Here is a 23,538-nt window from a genome sequence, read left to right as displayed (position 1 = left end):
AGTTCACAAAAAATGGAGTTTTCAATAGACACAACAGTAATTATTGGGCGCCAGAAAATCCCCATGTTGTCCGCCAAAGGAGTTTTCAATAAAGATGGCAATTCAATGTATTTTGTGCCATAAAGAATGAGTCAATTTTTTATATCGAGTTTTATGATGATAATTTGAATGCATCAAAATATGAAGATTTACTGAGGAATGGAATTCAAATGATTTTAAATAATAGACCAGGAAGAGAACGTGTATGGTACCAAATGGATGGTGCTCCACCACATAATTCTCATTCAGTCAGCGAAGCTTTAACCGAAATCTTCGAAGACAGATAGATTGGTAATAATGGACCTTTTCGTTGGCCTCCTAGAACACCAGATGGCAATCCATTAGATTATTTCGTGTGGGGTTTCATTAAAAATATGGTTTACTCTACTCCAATAACAACAATGGAAGATATGAAATCGAGAGTTACAAGTGCTTTCAATAGTTTGACTCCAGACTTGATCAGAAGCGCTACACATGACAATCTTTTGAAGAGATTACAATTTTGTTCAAGTAGAGGTGGAGATGTGTTTGAACATATTCTGAAATACACTGATGATTAAATTAACTCATTAATTTATGGGTTTATTATTTTCAGTTCGTGTTTCAGCGTTAATAAAACTATTGTTTGAAGAAGTTTCATTCGATGGTTGAGGAGTATTTTAATAATTATCTTTTCATTATATCATCTGTGACTAATTGAGAAACATCAAACGAAATCTGTTTTACAAAAATGAGTTATGAACAAGGAAACCATGTCAATTTCCGTTTGAAACAGTTTATCTCGAAAACGGTTCAAAATAGAAATAGTATTATCTGAACAAAGTTATCTGAACAAATGAGTTCCACTAATTTTTTCATGAGATCAAAGTATCTGCATTTTTTGAAGACCCTGTATGAGGCAAATGAAAATATGACTCGGAGTGAAAATCCTCATAGTATCACACTCCACTCCATTTCAAATTTGATCGTTTTAGTGCAAGAGAGTTCAAGATTAACAGCATTTATAAAAGTTCATGTTTGGTAAAAAAAATATCGAAATTAATTTATGTCATCTAAACGGTAATAGATAGGTATAGGAAAATAGTATATGAATTTGTTGACAAAGTGATAATGAATCATAATATATTATATACGGGGTGTTCCATTTGAAAAATAAAAAAAGCCGCTACTTTATAGTAGAAGCGACGACGCCGCTTCGTCTAAAATATTTTAGGCGTGTAGGTTATATTGCATACTGTGGAATTTTCAGGTTGATCCGTTGAATAGTTTGCCAGAAACGGCTAATTAACGCTCATCATGAAAAGCCCTGTATAAGTATTCATGCATTTTTGTTATTGTGTATAACATTGATTTATTATTACTATGCCTTTCCTCTTTCGTAATTTACCATATAAACGCTTTGTATCGCTAATGGTCAATAAACATTATTATTATTATTATTTTAAACCGTAGTGTGCGCTGGTCAGGCTCTATCCCCCGAAGCCCCGATACATTCGGGAGGGCGCGCCAGCATTATGAACCAATGACCACTCCCCACACCGTGGGGTAAGTGATCATTGGGTCCGAGAATCATGTGCCCTGAGCAAGCGCAGTGAGCCAAGAATGGCAGCCTTCTGCATCTGTGCGGCTAAGATTTCTGCCTTAGTGCGGCAAGCCGGTATGATTTTAAGATTCGAGAGTAGAATAGCGCTGGCGCCGAAGATAAGATACGTAATCCCTAAGGTTTTGGGCGGAAAAAGCGGCATGCTCCGGATGTGTTTCACACCACAGAGCATGCAATCTCGCCATGTACCCTCTTCGCGCAGGCTCACTACTCTCGTAGCAATGCATAAGGCTATCTCTTAGCTCAGGCGTCCACTCAAAACGTCCGTTTTCATTGCCAGGGTTGTCATCGGTAGGCAAATCATCGTTTTGGGCCCCACCACCTTGCCTCTGACCCCTCCGAGCAGGTCGATTGTGGGGGCCCCTTCCTTGAGAACCAAGTGTTGGGTCCAGCGGGTGGTTAACCCTGTGGACCCACAGCCAGCACCGGAGGGAGTTCTCCTTCCCAGGTGCGCCTGGGCTGGGCTGTCATTATTGAACAAATTCTTTAGAAACAGGTGCAAGAGGTTTGTAGCAACCTTGGTTTCCTATTTTTCCATTAGAAAATTTGTATATTTCTGCAAAAATCATATGTGGACATCTTTAAAAAAAACTCATATATGCCTCATGGTTCTAAGCTGAATCCTTTTGAAACGCCTTCATTTATTACTGGTTTTCTAAGCAAAAAAAGACAGATCAATATTGTCATTTTATTTTTTTAAATAAACATATAAACAAAAATAAATACGTTTCTTTAAGCAAAACTTGGATATTTGTCATGTTCAATAAACATCGTGCACACCGATCTTGAGTCAACATGAACATCAAATCTCTTAACTTACATCGAATTTTATTTCCTAGTCTTACTCTATCAACTGTTTTCTAATATGAAAGTTGACTAGTCTAGAACTCTTTTGATATTTTCATTGAACTCTTGTCGGTATGTTGTTCATTTCAAGGCTTACTGTTTTCGAGAATCCATAAAATGCTTTCATTTCACTCATTTATACATTTATAGTCGCCAATTATTACAATAATTGTGAATGAACTTAGTAAACTTTGGTTTAGTGAAAGACAATGAAAATCTCAGAGATAGAGGCATTTAGTTTAACACAAAATTCGTACACGGTTGATTAGTAAAGACTCATACAATTATAATATCCGTAGGTCACCTGACCTTGACAAAACTGCATCATACATTTTTCTCTAGAGTAACTCAATGCACTGCTTTTTCCCAATTTCCGCCATCATCAGATTCATCAAAATTTGGAAACCCACAGTCCGTCTAATATAACAAATCGTTAGTCATATATTTTCAGTACCGCTGTCTACTTTGAGTATGAGCCTGGAAAATATTTTTCTGCCATTGTTCATAATGAACCTATAGAAGCATTGCCATGCAAATTTCATTTCATAGTTCTTCAAGCTTTACTCAAAATGAAACTTGAACTAGATATCCTCAAAATGTTTCATGATCAGATCACATTGTCATACATAAACATCATTAGTGAGGAACGCAATGTCACACATATCAAATAAAATATATAAATAAGATCATCCCGTAGGCGCCCAACGTGGGGCATTCGAACACAACCCTTTCATCTCGTGCACAGTTCATTTGTTATCAGAAGTAAGCCATACAAATCGAGTAGCCAGCGTGCAAAAACAAATGCATTGTAAAGAGTGTCCCCACGGAAAAGTACATGCTGAAACCGAATACTGTCACACTTTGTACGACTGCAGGGTATCTAAAAACGACCTAGGGTTGTACGAAGGCTGCTCTCCCCCATTTCAGCGGGAAGAACGTCTTTGTGGACGTGCTCGTGCAGGGTGCTCAGATTGTTTCCATGAACGTAGATCCTTTCCTTCACTCGCTCATTCAGAAACGGTTTTATCACAGTAAGCGCCATTTCAACGTACCAAGGCTGACAGATGAAATGAATACCCTTGAATCTTGCAGGAAAACAGTCCTGCAACCCTTCTATCATCAGCTTCAGCATATACGGCTTCAGGTTGGTGGTTTGCCTGAAGGTGAACTCTGTCCAGTCGACTATGACGACGAAGCCGTTGGACTGGTTGTGAATGTGGTCGATGAGGTGCTCTAGGACGAACAGAAGGGCTCTGTAAATACTGATCAGAGTATAACTGCAGTCCCAGTTAGTTCCTGTGAAGATCAGCACACTCCTGCCCTTGCGGTCCTTGTGGCTCAGCACTCCTGGAAGAGCGTTTTCGAGAGATTTCCTGATATCCGGCGCGTCTAGTGTCAGATTCTTAAACAGGTCCTGGTTTCTTTTCCTATACAGGTAGTAATTTTTCAAGAGATCAAAGCTCTCCGCCAGGTCGAACTTTCTCGCGAATAAGAACTTTTGTAGGGTTTTGTCGTCCTGTGGCAGGATGGATCTGAGTTCGGTATCTTCGCACTGCTGCACCATTTTCTTTATGGTTTGGATAGCTTCGGTTCTGTCCCGTTGGTCCGAGTATCTTGGAGCATTTTTAACCAACGTCTGAACGTTTGAGGGTCCCCATTTGTATTCTATAAACTCCGACATTGTAGATCTGTAAGAAACGAAAAATTGGTCAGTTTGATTTGTCCGAATTACAAAGGGGAAAATATTTGTAAAAAAATAAGTCAGAGGGCGTCTGGCCTGCAGAATATAGCAGAAACCTCTTGGATGAAATGATATCAAAAATGGTACAGAAGAGTACTACATGGGCTTAAAAGTCTCGGGCCTGACATATAGATGACGCTAATCTTATTGTATTTCATCGCTTTTTCAGTTAGTACTAACCTTCAAAAGAAAACTGTTGATATTTTATAATACTCTACTTATAAGTTTGCGAGTTATTGTGTTACGTGTGACACTACGTTTGTTATTTTCAAACAATGAATCAAAAACAAATCGTGTTTTAATTTCACACTGCTTCTTGATGGAAAAAAATGCTGTTCAAGTGAAGCAATGACTTGAAAAGTGTTATAAGTGTTTGAATTATACATTACAAAAATTCGAAAACAAGAAACAAAATAACAGATATATTTATAATCTCAGTTTTATTTGGAAAAAAATATGATACTTTGAAGTAAATAGAGAGGAAAATTTCGAAAACATGTTATATTTTCATGAAACGCCTTTTAAGAGCTTTTCTTTTATAATTTTTCAGAGGACAATCTCTTTTTAAAGACCAGCAGTAATCGGCCATCATGTGACAATCCCATCGACCCTGATATCTTTCTTTCATTACTTTTAGATCATGGTGGAACCGCTCTCCCTGCTCCTCACTATAATTTCCTAAATTATCTGGAAATGTATCCAAATAGTTTCGAAGATAGTGTAACTTGATACTCATATTTGCTCCGAGAATCTGAAAGTTTGTCAGCATATTTTGTACGATTTCTTCATAATTCGGTGCTTTATGGTTACCTAGGAAATTTTCGACTACCAACACAAAACTTTCCCAAGCTTTACTTTCCGGAACAGTCATAACTTTAATAAAATCAGTGTCTTTCATCAATTGTCGTATTTGAGGACCATTAAATATTCCACCTTTCAACTTTTCCATACTAAGTTTTTGAAATTTTCTACAAATATATTTAAAACTATCTCCTTCCTTGTCCAAAGCTTTTACTAATTGCTTTATCATTCTTAACTGAATATGCAATGGTGGAAGTATAATTTTGTCTCTGCTCACCAACGGCTCTCTTATTACATTAGCTTTACAGACAGTTAAAGAATTTCTTTCAGGCCAAACATCTTGTTCCCAATGACGTTGCTTTGCTCTACTGTCCCACATACAAATGAAGCAAGGGTATTTCGTGTATCCACTTTGTTGACCAAGTAAAAAATTAACCATTTTTAAATCCACACAGATCGACCATTGATGCTCCGAGTAATTGATTTTTTCTAAAACTAATTTGGCATGTTCATATTCTTCTTTGAGTTTTGTAAAATGGGCAATTGGAATTGATGCAAATTTATTTCCATTATGCAGTGAGACGTATTTTAAACTTCTTTTACAGCTATCAATAAAAAGACGCCACTCAGTAGGTTTGTATTCTTTCAAACCCATGTCCAGAAGCAGCTTCGCAATATTATTACAGTATACCAATCCTTCATTTTCATCAAAAAATTGTAATAGCTCACTTTCTCGCGTTCTGTACGTTGTAATTGTAACTGTCAGCGCCAATAAATTTTTTTCTTTCAATCTTGAAGCTAACAGTTCTGATCCTTGTTTTAATAAATTTAGATCACGTATTAAATCACTGAGTTCATTTTGAGAAAACAACTCTGGCGTAGATGTTTCACCCTCCCAATCACTTCCACTGGTAGACTGATTCGATTTCTGTGAATTTGGCAACATCATTGTTTTTGAGGACATACGAATCACTTTTGAAACATAAATAGGCCGAAGGAGATTTTCACTGTGTAAAACAGAACATTTTGTAGACTGTAAGTCTGGATATCTCCACGTTTGATTTCGATTAAAACCTCTAGCATCTACTAGGCAAAAGTAACAATCATAGGAATACCAAAGTCTAATCCAGAACGTTCTCCTTTTTTCCACAACCGCAAAGACTCAAACGCAAGACTTACAAACTTTATTAGGGACCCATGATTTATCTAATTTGTCCATTTTAAAACCGAAATACTCAGCATAAGTTTCCTTAACAAAGTCTGTGATATTTCTTTTTTGTTTTTTTGATATATAAATACCACAAATATAACAGAAAAAATCACTACTATATTTGCACTTCCTTCGTGACAAACTCATGTTTAAAAAGACAAGATAAATATATTAGAACGGGCACTCAACAATTGAAACACAATATTAACATATAACAACTTATCCAGATTTCCGTGTTAGTACTTCAATATTATCAAATAACTGAGTTCTCAGCTGTTTTGCAGAGCAAGGAGCCCAAGAAGTGGGGATCACGTGATGTTTCTACCCGCAAAAAAGTTGCGCAGAAGCCTAATCATGACTGAGAACATATTTTTTTTTACTAACAAGCCGATTATTATTGAAAATACAAGATACGTCAAAAATCATAAAAAATAGAGCACATTCAGTACTTTCATAAATTCATTCGTGATTTAGGCACTCGAAAACATAAAAATTTGCAAAAATATCTAGGGCAACATAAATTTTTTTTTTGTAGAGCTGTGCTATCTTAGGAAGGGAAATACCATCAACAGTGAATATTACATAGAGTTATTGAAGCGATTGAAGGCCAAAATTGCAAAGAAACAACCACATATAGCAAAGAAAAAAATGTGTTTCATCAAGACGATGTACCGTGTCACGAGTCAATTAAAACAATGGCAAAACTACATGAATTGAACTTCGAATGGCTCCTAGATCCACCGTATTTGCCAGATTTGGCTCCCATCGACTACTGGCTGTTCGCAGGCTTCAAAAAAATGCTCGCTGGTGAGAAATTTCGCTCGAATGAAGAGGTCATTGCTAAAACTGAGGCCTAGGTATTTTGAGGCAAAAGAAAAATCGTTCTACAAAAGTGGTGAAATGTTTGAGCGGCGCTGGAATTATTGTGTGGCTCTTGATGGGACTTTTCAGACCATGTGTTATGTCTCTTCAGAAAGAATATTTGTGGATCATACATTGTGTTATACAGGACAATTAAATGGGTTATTAACTTTTTGTATATTATCGTATCATCCATGATCATGAATAAACTATTTTCACAAACGTTTTTCATTTCTAGAAGTGTTTCGTGGATAGTGTTATTTTCATCAAGTAATGGGTCAGTCCATCCATAATTTATTATTATATTCTCTGCAAAAATTCTTTCGCAGTTCTACTACCAATATAAGGTTTTCTAAGTTTACCTGAATTCTTTATTGAAAAATATTACAAAATGTCACTGGGTAAACAAAAGAACATGAAACATTCCAAATCAAATATTGACCAACAAAATTGATCGTGTCTACAGCGGTGTTGCCAGGTGCCAATTATTTTAACAAAAATACGAAGTTATAAAACATTATAAATAGTACATTCAAAAGAGATAGCTGAATGGGTGGCAATACAGCTAATATATAACGTTGAGTTTCCTATTTTTGATGGCTGGCATGAATGCATAATTGATTTATTTTATTAGGGTTCATGAGCATTCGAGAACCATTTAAAAATATAGCTCGTTAAATTCTATTTAAAACCATGGTTTTCGAGTATTTTTTATTTCATATGGAGAATTTTTTCATTAATTTAAACGTTAACGGGTTCATATACACTCCCGTTATTAAAATTTCTGTGATATCAACATGAAAATGTCTACTGCCGGAGATATTTCAAAAATAACGTTTTTATTATGTTTTGTGTTATTTGGATCCCATGTATAATAAATTCTTCCTTCCAATGAATTTCTTGCACTTGTTTCTTAGATTTAGTTGTCGGAGGTGACTGTGATTTTACTTTGAATCACGAATGAATCAGAAACTGTTTATACGCTCCGTCAATTTTACAATTTGGCAATGTTCATTATTTGTATTGTTCCTATTGGTCAATCGAACAAGAAGCAGGACTAGGCCCGTGACGTCTCGAGCCTAGAAAATCCGATTTTTAATAATTAATTACGGGAAATCAACGCTATTTAGAGAGCTGAAACAAAGTGCACAATTTTTCAATTTGAAAATACTACCAAACGAACTGTAAACCAAAAATCATGAAACAAGCCCATTGTAGACGAGAACAATCACAATTTTTTTAGATTAATATTTTGGATTCGGCCTATAAGAGAAAGCACATAAAACCTGCTCACAATGGAGTGCCGATTTCAGCGAATGGCGGTATGGACAGTTGTTACAAAAGAAATACCGAAAAAAAAAACTCTTCTCGAAAAAAACTTCCAAAAATATCCAAGCCGGTCCGGCCGAAAATTCCTATAGGAACATTGAAAAATTCATTACTCGAAAACTACAAGCTGCAAAAAATTCATAACATAAATGGGGGTGACTCCGATAAGTTTTGGAGTCTCTTATATGAAAAAACTTTTTGGATGCTTTCGTTTGAGCCACCCTTCAGCCTTTATTACCGCAAACAGCACACATCTCTGTGATCATTGTTCATTATCCATTTGATTATTTTTTTCTCAATTTGTGTATATTACTGGCCTTAGGCTGCGGGCCCGAAAATGGCGACGGCGGAACAGTGGCGATGCTTACAACAACATCGAAAGTATAGGTGACGCGTACGAAACGAGTGGTGGCGTTTCGTGATCACGCGAGATACTTCTCCACATCTTCCTGTTCCGCGCCGCCCCACAGTAGTCATCGCTCGGCCGTCGCCATTTTTGTCCCCGCAGCCTGATCAGCATGATCTTCAGATTGAACATCATTTCGTCCTGAATTAGTCAAAAACTATTCTCAATGTGTTGGTCTTTTACGTGCCAAAAATTCCGACCTGTGTAATGCCTTTGAATTGCAGCAATATCAGAATCAATTGACATTTCAACAGAATAAAGTCGCTAACAAGTAACAAGTTCCATTATTTCTTAGGTTTCATTCATTTTTTTTTTAAATTAAAATACGTGATGTTTTTAAACCACCGAATACTACTACAGATAGGCTACAGATTTTTCTCTAGTACCTATTACAAGAGGAATGCTGTCGAAAGTGATGTTTCACAGGCATAAAATTGTTTAACAGATAATTTAGTGCAAAACAATATGTTTTTTTAATGGTATTATTTATTGCAGAGGTTAAACTCCAAAAATGGATGTATATTTTTTAATTTTCCTGTTGCCAAATAAATCTAGCTTTCCACAACTCTTGATTTTTGTATTGATACTGTAGCACAAAATAGTCTGTTGATTCTAAAAAGATACGTGTTTTCTATAAACATTTCCTCATTCAGTGAACCACTGTCATTGCACATCCTGAACCTAGACCTCTCCCATTCCTTCACGAGATCTCGCAATATTGTTTCTTTGTAGATCATTAGCATCGTAGAGATAATCAAAGTAAACTGAAAAATGCCGTATGCTAATATAGCGAGTAATATAAATCACCAGTTTACCGGATGTTACTGTGAGATAATACAGTAGATTGATTGGGGTTATTCGGTTCAGCTTTCAAACTGAAAAATAGTTGAAATAACTGTTTTTCCATCAGTTTCAATTTTGTACAACTGCCAAATCAACAGTGACCGACTATTAGCAGCTTTGGATAGATTTGACCAATAGTTGATGAAATCTATTATAATATTACAAGTAGAGTAGCTTTATCTAGTAAAATACTCCAACAATATTTAGAAAAATGCATTTTTCTAATTTGTTTGAAAGGTCTGAACATGCATGCTGGTCACTGTCAAAAACAACAGGCTCTCCGTTCACCATATTTGACCCCTCGAGATTTTAAAAAAAGTAAAAAATAATACTGACACCTCTCTAAATGCTACTGTAAAAGTAATAATATCAAAAAGATGTGGTTCTATCATAGTTTACCTAATGAACGTATATATATATATTGACGTATAATTTGTTTTTTTACAAACATGAATTTGAAACCATTTCAACTTTGATATGACAATCTAATCTCCGATAAAGATAAAATTATGTTGAAGGTCTTGTTTAATGATTTTCAAGGAAACCCTATAGGCTAATACGAGTATGATTACTGAGTTTCATCGTATTTCGCACTTTTGAGAACATTTAATGTTTCAAAATAAAAAAACTAATCAGTCCTAACAAAATAATTTGAATAATGTCTAAAGAAAAGAAGTATTTAGTAACTCTATTTGTTTTCACAATATAACTGTGGAAATAAAAAAAACATATTAATTCAATTAAGTTAGACAACTGAAAAATGAATAGAACGAAAGCAAATATATTTGTGTGGCTGTTTACCAAACAAAAAACAGCTAAATAGCTTGCTAATATCGCGCCGAGTATTGGATCCTAAATAAATTGATGGATATAGCCGTTACTACGTGGTAGGAGATGCCGGTATTTGACTCTGGTTTCATATAATTATCAGTGGAATTGGCTTGGTTTCTCTCAATCGGATTACCTGACCTTGTTTGTGTACCTTAAGGGACATGTAGCCAGATTTCATTAATGTTCATTGGCTACCTGTCCCTTAAGGTAGACAAACAAGGTCAGGTAATCCGATTGAGAGAAACCAAGCCAATTCCACTGATAATAATATAAAACCAGAGTCGAATACCTGCTATTCGAAATAATGTGATGTAATTCGTTTTCGTATCTTCTTTTATTGTAATAAACCACAGCACAATATCGTCAGGAGCTGGCTAAATAACAAACACTAGTCTGTACATCAAAATAAATCTCAAGTACCCGTTTGGACGAAGGGTAGCTTGTAATATCCTCCAAACCACGATGGACGTTGTTCACAGTTGGTGTCAGAGGGAGCAGATGTCTGTCAACACCAGCAAAACTGTGATAACACACTTCACCAGGTGGAGAAAATTGGACGATCTAACGCCACCTTTCCCTCAAGGGTGAGGTCATTTCATTTGGAACGGACGGGAAATATCTTGGCATTGTCTTTGATAAAAAAAACTCACCTGGAACGCTCACTTCGAAATAGTTTTACATAAAGCCAGACTGTCCCTAAGGACATGTGGAAGGATTTGTGGTAAAACCAATGATCACTTATGGTGCAATTCCCTCGTGGCTGAAGGCTTTACGGAGGGAAAACGGCCCAAGCAAAGCTCTCTGGCTTACAGAGACAGGCTTGTCTGGCTATTAGTGGTGCAGTGTCAACTTCCAGTGTCAAAAAGTACTGTTCTCGAGAAGAGAGGATAGGATCCTCCGGGAGAAGAAAATATTAGGAGCAGATAGTTGTTTGTTTGAAGGTGATTGACAATGAAATTCAGATAGTTGTTGTTTCACAGATGGATCAAAAACACCTTCCGGTTCTGGTGCAGGTGTTTTCAGTTGCAGACCCAAGACAGAGATATCTACCTGCCTAGGAACCTATGCGACTGTATTTGCATAGGTTCCTAGGCTGTGCGGGGAGATTGGAAGAATCCAACCTCATACACAAGTCAATAAAAATATTCTCGGACGGTCAAGCGGCGTTGGAAGCTCTTAGCTCCTACCAAGCAACGTCTAATTGGTAGCAAAATGCCAAAAACGACTCTCCTCGATAGGAAGACTCAACTAATTGTCTCTGGTCTGGATTCCTGGCTGTACTGGTCTGGAAGGCAATAAGGCTGCTGACTCCCTTGCAAAGGAGGGTGCTGCAAGCAGCTTCATTGGACCAGAACCTGTCATTGGCATCGCTTCGGGCTTTGCCAAACAAAGATTGAACACCTGGATGGCAAGAGATTAATGGACTTCTGACAGAATATTCCAGGATTGGCTCACTCCAAGGTGTTTATTCACCCTTCGAAGCTTGATACCAAACAGTTGTTGGACTACAGGAGGGATAAACTACGATGTCTAACAGGCCTTTCTACAGGTCAGTGTCATTTGAATCATCATATGCAGAGACTCGGACTGTCGGAAGCCAGTGTGTGTCGCCTCTGTTTGGAAAATGATGAAACAGCTGAGCACATACTTTGTGCCTGCCCCGCTGGGGCCCAAATAAATTTTTTAGAGTTCGGCAGAGCCGTACTCTTACCATCTGACCTGAAAGACCACTCACCATTCAAACTAATAAGCTTCGTTAAGAAGCTGCATTTAGTTGGTCGAGTGTGAATAGGCGTGAGCCACAATAAACTCTTGCGGGTTGCGGTGGAGGGTTGAATAGACCCACTCACTTTGGACCTATAACTTAACTCGTTTGGACATTTGAAACTCACAAAACTGGATTGTACGAGAATACAGCTTGTCAAATCTAGGAAGCGACTTCAATGTTTCGACTTAGGAACTCTAAGATGCGCGTTCGTTAGGAGATTGTGTGAGAGAGAAGGAGGTAGAATTCTCAAGTCTCTTTCTAGTTTTGACAAGCTGTATCTGCCTACGTCTGAGCTTACTCACAATTTTATTAAGAATTACAACATAGATAAAAATTCGAGTAATCAAGAAATTACATGAATATAACCCTGTCACTTTGAAGATCCAAGTTGAAATATGATACTTACCTTCTTACCTACAGTAAAAAGATTGAAAATGCAATGAGGCCAGTTCCAAAACGTAATTACGAAACTTAGTTTCTTGAAAACGTATTTGGATGTAGATCATCAACAACTATAAATAATGTAACAATGCTGAAGTAGCCTCGTTCGATTTTGTGGAAATAAAGCGTACTTCATTTTTATTTATCAACAAAATGAAAATCGAATACACCAAATGTCCTCATTACTAAACAGTTTAGCAGAATAGCGTGAGTAAAACATAAATTAGGCGAATTCAACGATAACATCCAAATTTCGTTTTTGTAGCTCCATATCTCGATAAATATTTATTCTACTGTGTCGTGCGGTTTATATTGATGGTCTTCATTTTTTCCCAAATTTTAATTTTTTGCCTCTTTCCAGCTCATTACTTACTATATGATGTCGTTAAGCGATTTTGAGTCAATATTTCTCTACGAATTGAACCAAAGCGCTACCAAACTATACCAAAAAAATGTGCAAGGCATTTGGCAATGATAGTGTTAATGATCACACTGTTCCACGTTGGTTTGCAAATTTTCGTTCCGGAGATTTTAGCTTCGAAGATGAGCCCCAACAAGCTCGAAAAGTGGGTGCCCCACGATTTGAACGATTGACAGAAATTGTCACGCTTCTTTGCTTATGCTTATGGTTGTGGCGGCTTCTCTTCCTTGTACTTCTACTTTTCTACATCAGATGATAGTCGGAAAGGATAAGAAGAATTGGGTCCTAGTATAACATCAGAACCTTCCTCAGATCTGGGAACACTATCCGTAGCAGTCTCACGAAAACCAGGTCACCAAACGTGGACTGCGATTCCAAGAATTACATCGGTGAAACTAAGAGGCCATCGAAAGTTTGCATTGCCGAGCACAAGAGTAACACACAGCGATGAGAAACCAGCAAATCAGAAATAGCAGAGCATGTTTGGATTCATCAACATAACATCAAGTGGTCTCAAGCTGAAATCATCCAAAAGGAGGAACACTGGTTTAGGAGAAACTTCAAATAAGCCGCATATATGTTGTCCAACAACTCATTTAGCCAAGCTTGCGTAGAGATACACAACATATGGAAACGGTCAGCTCCCGCTAAAACCGATGAAGCGGAGAGAGGAAAAAAGGGGTAAGTGAAAGCACTCGAATGACCTATAAATAGTCAGATCTCGAAGGAATAAGTCCAGGCTCTCTCAACGAACCCTTTTTCCAAGAGATTAAATTACGGCAAGTAGGATGGCCAATCAAGTCAAACACGTCATCATTGATCACCAAAACGAAAGGTGGGAGGAGCTCCACGGAGAGCGTGGAGTGTGCTACTCCCCCGCCGACATAGCGTCGACGTTTGCCGACACGATGGAACGTCAGTTTCAACTTAACGATGACGACAATGATAACATCGACCGTGATATTCTGCTGGAAAATCGGGTTCACCGTCTCCTCAGGGAGCATGACGACGATAACATCCACCCAGCTTCTGTGGAAGAGCTGAAGGGTTATATCAGGGCCGCCAAAAAAGCTCCGGGGGTCGATTCAATAATCAATAGGTTGTTGAAGAGGCTCCCAGACAACTACGTCGAAAATCTACTGCAGACCTTTAACAGTTCGTTTGCCCTTAGATACTTCCCCATAAGGTGAAAGCATGCGATCGTTGTCATGATTCCAAAACAGGGTCAGAACTTGCTGTTCCCACAGAACTATCGCCCGATCAGTCTGCTCACGTCGGCGGCTAAGCTGGCTGAAAGAGTCGTTCTGCAAAGACTCAACGAAGAAGTTAAGAACCGAAATGTTCTGTCTGACGAACAATTCGGCTTCAGGAGAGAACACTCAACTGAGCAGGCACTGAGACTGTTCGAAAACACAATCGCAGAACTAAACCAAAATCGTAAAGTTCATGTCGTTCATTTAGGCACCTCGAAGGCCTTCGAACGTGTATGGCACGAAGGTCTTCTGTATAAGCTAGTCGCGTTCTAACCTTCAGGTTAGAGTAGAGGGCCTCTGTCTGACAACAGAAAGATCCTTGCTGGAGTGCCACAGGGAGCTGTGCTCTCTCCCACGCTGTGTTGTCTTTACACCAGTGACCTCCCGAGGTCCGAGCGTGTGAATATATCTCTCTACGCCGATGACACGGCTCTCCTCTCATCTTCCATGGGTTGGGAACTTGGGATCGTCGACATGCAACGTACATTGGACGACCTCGAGCGCTGGTACCTCGAATGGAAGATCCGAATAAGACTCAGGCGATAACCATAGGAGAACGATATCTTCTTCGGTCAGAAAAGTGAGGAATGCTCCGTGGTTCGTGCGGAATGAAGCCATCCGCAGATATTTGTAGCTGCCTCCCATCCAGCAGTCCATTCAGTCGAGAAATCGGCGAGTATTTTGATTATGCTGAAACTCGCGAAAATCCGTTAGTTAGGTGAGCTATAGATTATATTGTAGACGATCCCTCCCGATATAGAAGGCCCCGACACTCTGTCGAATCTGAGAACTTTCATACCGCCGCCACCTTTCAGTCATGTCCCATTTGTCCTTCTGACAATAATCCGCAACCTGTCTGAACTGAAGATGGCCGTCGAATAGTTCCAGTCATCACCTGAAGGTGTTAGGAATCACACGTTAAAAGGTAAGACATCGTTATTCCTTAGCTTGCAAACAGATTTTAAACAGATTTTTGAACAGACGATTGTGGATACTAATTAACGAAACGTCGTGAAGTAACTTGGTCTGAAATATTTTAATTTTTCATTTTAATTCCTTGTTAATAATTTTCAATTTTGATTTATTGTTGATAGCTCTATTTTCAATTGTTGTTTGTATTTTATTTCATTGTAATTTCATATATTTTTTTTGGTTAATATAATAATCAGTTAACTAGTTTAGTGATCCAATAATTTTTCAAAATAATATAATAATCTTTTTAATTTTTATAGAGGTTTCAAATCAATTTATATCATATTAGACAATGGAAGTCCTATAACTTACTAATGAATTGCACCACGAAACATTGTCAACTACCAAAACGTAGACAATAGCAGGGGAGCCCACGATGCAAAATGGGGATTTACTCGAGCGTCATTGAGACATTTGAGACATATTAGGTTGCAAAGCTTAGATGATAAGAAGAAAAAAATGTTATACAATATATACATTTTCATCGGTGCAGGAAGCGGCTATAGATGTTTGAATATGTAAAAAATACTGTTGCATGGACATCCTCGAGCACGTCAGATATTGATAGCATCAATGTTCTACGTATTTTCAATAATGTTGGTATGTTAATCTGATCGTTTGCATGATGTGGGTGGTTGTACGTAAGGGTTAAAAATGAAAAGAAAAAAAATTTATCAAGCGCGTCAGATTTTCTAAAGAGGTGTTAAGTGCACCAAAAAAAAGCTCTCATTCAACAATCTGACGATTTCGATTTGACGCAAACTCGCGGCCATTATTATAATGTGCAAAAAAAATTTGCCATTTTGAAATACTCAAGCGCGTCAGATTAAGATATATATGGTTCATCTTTATGTTTTAGACGTGCTGTCTCATAATCTGACGATTATCTAGAGGGATTCGCTTAATCTGACAAAAAAAATATTTTAATTTTTTTTTTTATTCATTGAACTCAATTAATTGAAAAGCTCAGGAAATAGCATGCAAATAAATAAGTGTATGTTTTTTAAGTAGAATACTTGTATTTATAAGAAATTCATTTTTTTAAACGCTCAAAAAAATTAAATTAATTAATGAAGAAAAGAGAAATGTAACTTTCTATGTAGTAACTAACGTTACTGCAGTTTCGTCCTATATGCACATTTTCAAACTTATATATTGTATAAGTCCTTATATATTGTATAAGTTTGAAAATGTCCTTATAGGACGAAACTGCAGTAACGTTGGTTACAAATAAAAGTGGTGAAAAACATTGAAATTTTAGTTTCTCCTTTCTTCATTATGATTTCCTACCACGTAGTAATGGCTACATCCATCAATTAATCATCATCTTCATCACGAACGAGTCTCTGTGATCAGCTGTGATGGCGTCATGGCAACAAAATTCAGAGTGGGGACGGAGTCAGAGAGTAATAGATAGAGAAGAAGTGAATAAAGAATAGAGGAATAGAAACTCGGAGAGGGAAATATAGGTATCACACAGCTGCACGCATTATCGACGAATTTTTGTTATTTCGGCTTGCGGAAATCGTCAGATTATTTATTTTTCGTTATCCCTGAAGTATTTCCTTCAAAATAAAAAAAAATTAGCTACGCTCGAGAATTGACGTTATTTTTTTACAACTTTGCTGCCCTCCCCTTTCTTTACGACACTCTCAAATTGTCAGATTACTGGAATATACACTTTTTAGCAGGTAATTAACTCACCCTACCTTAATCTGACGCGCTCGAGAATTTCTGATGATCAATTTTTTTTTTACTGATCCTTTATTCCTCACAGGCGGCCTTATATATGGGGCTCATTTTTGGTGGAGGTACTTAACCGGATACAAGGTATCCCCTGTTTATTAATCTGCCGCGCTTTAGTAAATCCCGAAATCCCCGCTGTGCTCCCCTATAAGTAATTTGTACGTTTTTCCTGCAATCTAAATAAGTATATTCTTTTCGCCACACCCCATGCAGGAAAAATTATCTCAACTGCTAAAGAATACTTACAGAATACCTATTCAGAACCATATAATTATTTTTCACTAACTTTCTTGGGTTTTTTTCACGTCCAACAATCTGAAAAATATAAAAATTGCTATGGAGAACTTCATACAGGTGTACAAATGCAAACTTTTTGGTACACCCCGTAAATTCAAAATATTTTTCACAAAAAAAAAGTTCTATTAATCATTAAAAAATCTTCACTGAAAATGACTTTCTTTCAACATATAACTATTATTTTTCATTTCCGTTAATCGGGTTCTTTTTTTGGTGTTTCTCAACTTGTGTTTCTGGCTATTGTTCTTTTTAAAGACTTTATTCCGATTGTATCTGAACTTGCGTCACCAAAATTCATGTGGATCGAATAACTGAATATCTACAATACCATTTGTTGGATTGTTTTTATTCTCAATAAAAAATTAACAATGCGGCGTGCTTCATAAAAACCTTCCAGTACCAAATAAACAATTCAAATAATACTGGAGAATGAATTTCTTTTCGTTTAATTTCTATTGGGTTTTCAACAGAGCCAATAACTCCATTGTCTAGAGTGCATTTCTTTAATGTCACCCCCCTTTTATTTTTTGAACGGGTCAACTAAAAAAATTGAAATTTGGAATAATGAAATTAATACATGAATACTTAATTTTGAAGTGAAATTGACAGATGAAACTTTCAAAAGAGCGACTAGGAGCCTTCTGGGAAAAAAAATCAAATGGAAAGAGGGGTCTTGTGACGAATGTGCATTCGTCACTCAAACAAATATTGTGGAGATAGATAGGATGTCTTGCAATGGTTTCCATCATGATTTCGCAGAATTCTGTTCTTCGATCAGGGTCATCCTCAGTTAATTGGTGTACCATTTTAATTTTGTATGGATGATACCTATTCCTTTTCAAAAGTCTCCACACAGTAGAAGAAGACACCTCACAAACATTCGCGACGGAATAGGTAGACTGTTCAGGATTTACTACCATCTCACCAATTATTTGCACTTGCTGTTCTTCCGGAATGGACGGATGACCTGGGGGCTTTTTGTTATGTATACTACCGGTAGTTGTGAATTTGGATACAAGTTCCCTCAAATATTTTCTACAGATAGGACGATTCGGGAAACGTTCATTGAAAATCCTTTCGGTCTCGTGAAAGTTACGCGTGGCACCGTAAATAAAAATCGCTTCAATTTTTTTTAGAGATTGCTGACGTGGTACCTTTTTACTAGTAAAACCAAAAACTAAATGGGAATATTCTAAGTGAACAATGATGTTCATTGTCGTACTGACATTTTTTGTCGTCTTAGTAAACAAAAAATAACTTAACAAACCATATCGGGTTGCTGGGATTGCCATATGGCTGATAAAAAGGAGCTTCAAAAAGATGTGCTACAAGACCCCCTTTCCATTTAATTTTTTTTCCCAGATGGCGCCCAGTTGCCATCTTAAAAGTCTCATCTGTCAATTTCACTTCAAAATAAAGTATTCATGCATTCATTTTATTATCCCAAATTTCAATTTTTTGAGTTGACCCGTTCAAAAAATAAAGGGGGGGGGACATTAAAGAAATGCACTGTATATTTGTTGCTGCCTTGTCGGTATTATTTTCTACAGAGATAACTAAAAAGAAATCCTGTGAAAAATCTCCACCCTTGCTCAGGCACCACTGGAAGATAAGTCAATATATTGAATTTTTGGTTTTTCCCAATATGCCAGTGATTTGCATGAGTAAAAAAGGGGGAGTTCTGGAAAATTCCACTAAATGACGCGACATTACTAACTTAATAATACGCCCTGTAATCGCTAACTTAATAATACGCCCTGTAATAAAATTCAAACAATGACTCAAAATCTCTTCGAAGAAAAGACATTCATGCGTAATTTTCTGGTTTTTCCTGCATCAGCTGAAAAAAATGATTATCTGGTAAGTGGATATTAATCATGCCTCTCAAATTCTTGTCGTCTACCGATGAGGAAAAAACGCCCTGTCATCTTGAAAATAAAGCGATCTTCATGAAGCAGGTGACTCACAGTGGTGGCGGAATTCAATCCATGCTTGAATATAAACAGTGATTCTTCAATAGATGACAAATTGCTTGGTGAAGCGCGCGTCGAAAAGAGTATTGCAGTTCTGGTGATTGGAAAAAGTACTTGTTTTTGAATTTTTTCTACGCCAGTGGATCCAGTTTTACCTTTCAGTTGCCCCGATATACATTAAGCATAATGTTTGAAAATAGACGAAATTGGGCAATTATTAAGGAAAACGGGTATATTGTTACGGATATGTAGATACGGATATGTTTTGTAGATAATTAATCTGTAAACTCAATTTTCCTGAAGGTCCATCGCCGTATTTTCATAGTTTAACAAGTTATACGTGAGAAAAAGAAATATAAATATCAAATAAGTCTGTAATTTTTATAAACAAGTGCATATTATAATGATCAATCATAATTATGAATAGTTACAATTGCTGATTTTGAAGATCAATATATTCTGTATAAAAAAGATCTGAGTCTCCATCATCGTATCTTCAATTGTTTAAAAGTTACACCCGTTTGTTACATAAGAAATCACGTAGCTGCTGTCGTCCTATATCAAAAAGTATGGATTTTTTGTTTTCATTTTGTTGCATTTAGATGTTCTCAGAATCACATTTACTTTTAGAAAAAAATTATAAGAATAATCCTAATAATTTTCAAAAGAAAACTTTTTTCTTGATTAATTTAAAGAAATCATTATCAACAATTGAAAAAAAAAGTATATATTTTTTTATCACAACAAAACGGCAAAATGTACTTCCCAACTATGAAATTTCCCTATTCGTTTATGAAAAATTTGTTAAAATTACGATTGCCATTATTTACTGTCATTTGTTAATGAACATTTTTAAAATCAAAACATAAAAAAATTACCCTCATTTCTTTGATATGTATTAGTTTTTTCACTAAAAAAAAATACAATGAACAAAATAAAAAACATTTATAATTTTTTATCCCATAATCTTAAGTGTGCATACAAGAAGAACTCCACGAAGCGGAATTTTTTTCAGGTTCATCATTTTAACTATTATTCAATTATTTATCACAGCAGATATACGATAATAATTTTAACAAAAGCATAACTTCGTGAAACATAAGAATAATTTGTTTTCAACGGGAGCTTATTCTTCAAAATGTTTTCAATAAGCCACAATTTTCTCAAAAAAACCCCAAAAAGTATTGAAAACAATGGATTTTTTGTTTTCATTTTGTTGCATTTAGCTGTTCTTGGAATTACATTTACTTTCAAAAATTAGTTTATATGTAAATTAAGATGAAGAAAATTATAAGAATAATCCTAAATTGTATACAACAAATTTTTTTGTTATTAAACAATCGAATTATGGATAACACACAAATAATGATTTTTAGAAGAAAACTTTTTTCTTGGTTGATTTATAGTTTGTCATTTAAACAAACCATTATCAACAATTGAAAAAAATTAAGAAAAATTTTGTTACATTTCTTTTTACAACAGAATGACAAAATACACTTCTTTACTATGACATTTCTCTATTTGTTTATTAACAGAAAACCAGAATACCTCATTTTTTACTCGATCACTTTATTTATAACAATCGTAACTTTTTATCGATTGCAATATCCTCCGACTACATGTTACTGTGTGCATCTGTCCAGCTGAAATTTCCGCCTTATTGCTGAAAACTCCACGACAAATATCGTCTTTTGCTCTGGTGGTCGAGAAGGGCTACATCAGGCTTATTAGCTTGTATGAGGCTGATGGTGGGGAACGAATAGTTCCAATAAATTCAGCACATATTATTATTAAATCTCGAACTAAATCCTGTGTGGGATCAAACTGAATGTTTTTTCAAAAATGTAACGGAATTCTGGCAGTTTCACGATCCTAAAATCAAGAAACAACCTTTTTAACTCTCCTTCTGAAAGTGTGAGTTGGATGGCAACTTTTGATCGGAATAAAGCGATCAACGAGATATACATCCACCTCGAGAACCAGTCCCTGCATAACCTTCGGGGACGACCTTAAGTGAAAGTTTCGAATAGAAGTTAATTACCTTTAGTCGGGTCGTTTGCATTATCGGGGAACAAGAGCATTCTTGTACTGCCGAGGTTTAACATTTTTGAAAGTTTTGTATAGGGACGATTACAAGCAAAGCGGAAGACTGACACTCATTTTTCAGTGAGCGCATTAATATTGTCAGCCAAATGGTTCGTTTTTACATCCTTCCTGTACGTGCATCCATCGAAGCATGAATATTAATGTCATGAATAATGGAGTGGAGTGAATAGGTATATAAATTATAAGAAGTACTAGACCGCAATGTTTTAGAGTATTACAAATCAATGAGTACCTACTTTTATAGAAGTAAACAACTATATCAGACTTCTACTTAGCCCGAAGGTCAACACAGTTAATTGAGGTGCTAAATTAAAGCCATACTCACCAATAATAATAGTATCCCACTGCGTTTTGGACAGTAGCAGTAGTTTTATATAAAAAACAGCAAAAAATACTATCGTCCCATTCTTCCACGGGTATTCACCATTATACTGACTACGCCGACACAAACAAACGTATGTAGATTCGCAGCAGGCGCTGAATCAACAACTACTTACTGGTAGTACCTGTCCAGTCACCGGTACTCGAATGACTCACCCAATAGACTCACTTTTTACTTTTTTAACCCCCACTGATCGCGGCTGAGTTTGGTGTGTTGTAACTTTACGAATGCGGGGCCGATTGAACCTTCAATCGCTATCGTTTTTTGTGGTGCCACTATCTGGGGAATGTGATTTGAATTTTATCGCGATTTTCTGATAAATTCGAACACTACGATAAAGATTATGTTTGGCGTCGGAATTACGATATTTACTACGTTTAATTGGAGTTACTTGAATACTCGAGACGGTTTCACCAAATGAATATAATAATCTGGTCAATTTAGATATCCGAGGGTGTTCAAGTAAACGATATAGTGCGCCCTACCTTCCAGCAGTTCCCTTTTAATAAAATAGTTAGGGAGCTAACTAATGTTGTTATTCAATAATCATTTCTGATTATATAAGAATCACAACAACTATATATATATATATATATATATATATATATATATATATATATATATATATATATATATATATATATATATATATATATATATATATATATATATATATATATATATATATATATATATATATATATACATCGGAAAAGTCTAAGGATATTTTTAAAAATGGCGATAATTTTTTTTAGATCGCTTTAGGAAAAAAAAAAGTTGACGGGCGGGTGATTATTAAACGAATGTAACTTACAACAAAATTTATTAAATGGTCACAAATACTGAGTGCGCATATAAGCAAAACTAAAAAAAAATATGGCTTTTCTTTGGCACCCCGAAAAATAATCATAATACAGACAAATTGGAATCAGTACAAAGTATGGCCTCCACGCTGGTTTATTACGGCCCTACATCTATCGTGCATCGACAAAATGAGATTGTCAATGTCTTGTTGAGGTACATTTGCCCATTCAGCGATTAAAAGCGCTCTCAATTGAAACGTTGTGTGAATGTTCCCCATATGCGGAGTAATTCTTCGTTGAAGCATGTCCCACACATGCTCGATGGGATTCAGATCCGGTGATTGTGCTGGCCATGGCAATACATCAACTCCTTGCCCATAGCATTAGTGTACCACCTCTGTATGTGTGGACTTCCTGGATGTGTCTCAAACGTTCATTATTTCCAGGTCGTCTCCACAGTCTTACTCGACGAGAATCTGGATGAAATCCAAATCCTGATTCGTCTGTAAACAAAACTGTGGCCCAGTCATTTGCATCCCAGTTTTGATGTTTTTGACACCACTCTAATCTTCTACCGCGATTGCCTCTCGACAAAGGTGGACATCTAAGTGGCCTTCTGTTGTGGAGATCTGCTTCATGCAGTCGATTTCTGACAGTATCACGACCAATGGTTACCTGGTGCGTCTGCTGCAACACGTTAACCAACTCAGATGCTGTGATTGTCGGTTGTCTTCTTGCGGTTAAGACCAAAAATCGGTCTTGAACTGCAGTTGTAGCGCGTCCTCGCCCTGGATGTTGTTCGGCTGGACTGCCAGTTTCACGGAAACGCCGCCACAATCGACTGATAACACTTTGGGAGACCCCCA

General features: G+C 36.5%; 1 protein-coding gene across 1 annotated transcript; it reads right to left on the bottom strand.

Moving 5' to 3' along the window:
- Positions 1 to 2,316: 2,316 nt before the first annotated feature.
- LOC111517417 (clavesin-2) lies at positions 2,317 to 22,265 on the bottom strand. Its single transcript, XM_023173575.2, is given in 3 exon segments — positions 2,317 to 3,410; positions 3,413 to 4,176; positions 21,813 to 22,265. Coding segments are annotated over 2 exon segments (825 nt in total). The 5' UTR covers positions 4,170 to 4,176; positions 21,813 to 22,265; the 3' UTR covers positions 2,317 to 3,342.
- Positions 22,266 to 23,538: the final 1,273 nt, after the last annotated feature.

Source organism: Leptinotarsa decemlineata, unplaced genomic scaffold (genome assembly GCF_025532065.1).
Source record: "Leptinotarsa decemlineata unplaced genomic scaffold, Ldec_3_MD MMD2_P_RNA_scaffold_2, whole genome shotgun sequence".
NCBI classification, from domain to species: domain Eukaryota; kingdom Metazoa; phylum Arthropoda; class Insecta; order Coleoptera; family Chrysomelidae; genus Leptinotarsa; species Leptinotarsa decemlineata.
Note: the sequence above shows the minus strand (reverse complement) of the source record. Positions and strands in the feature narration are given on the sequence as shown.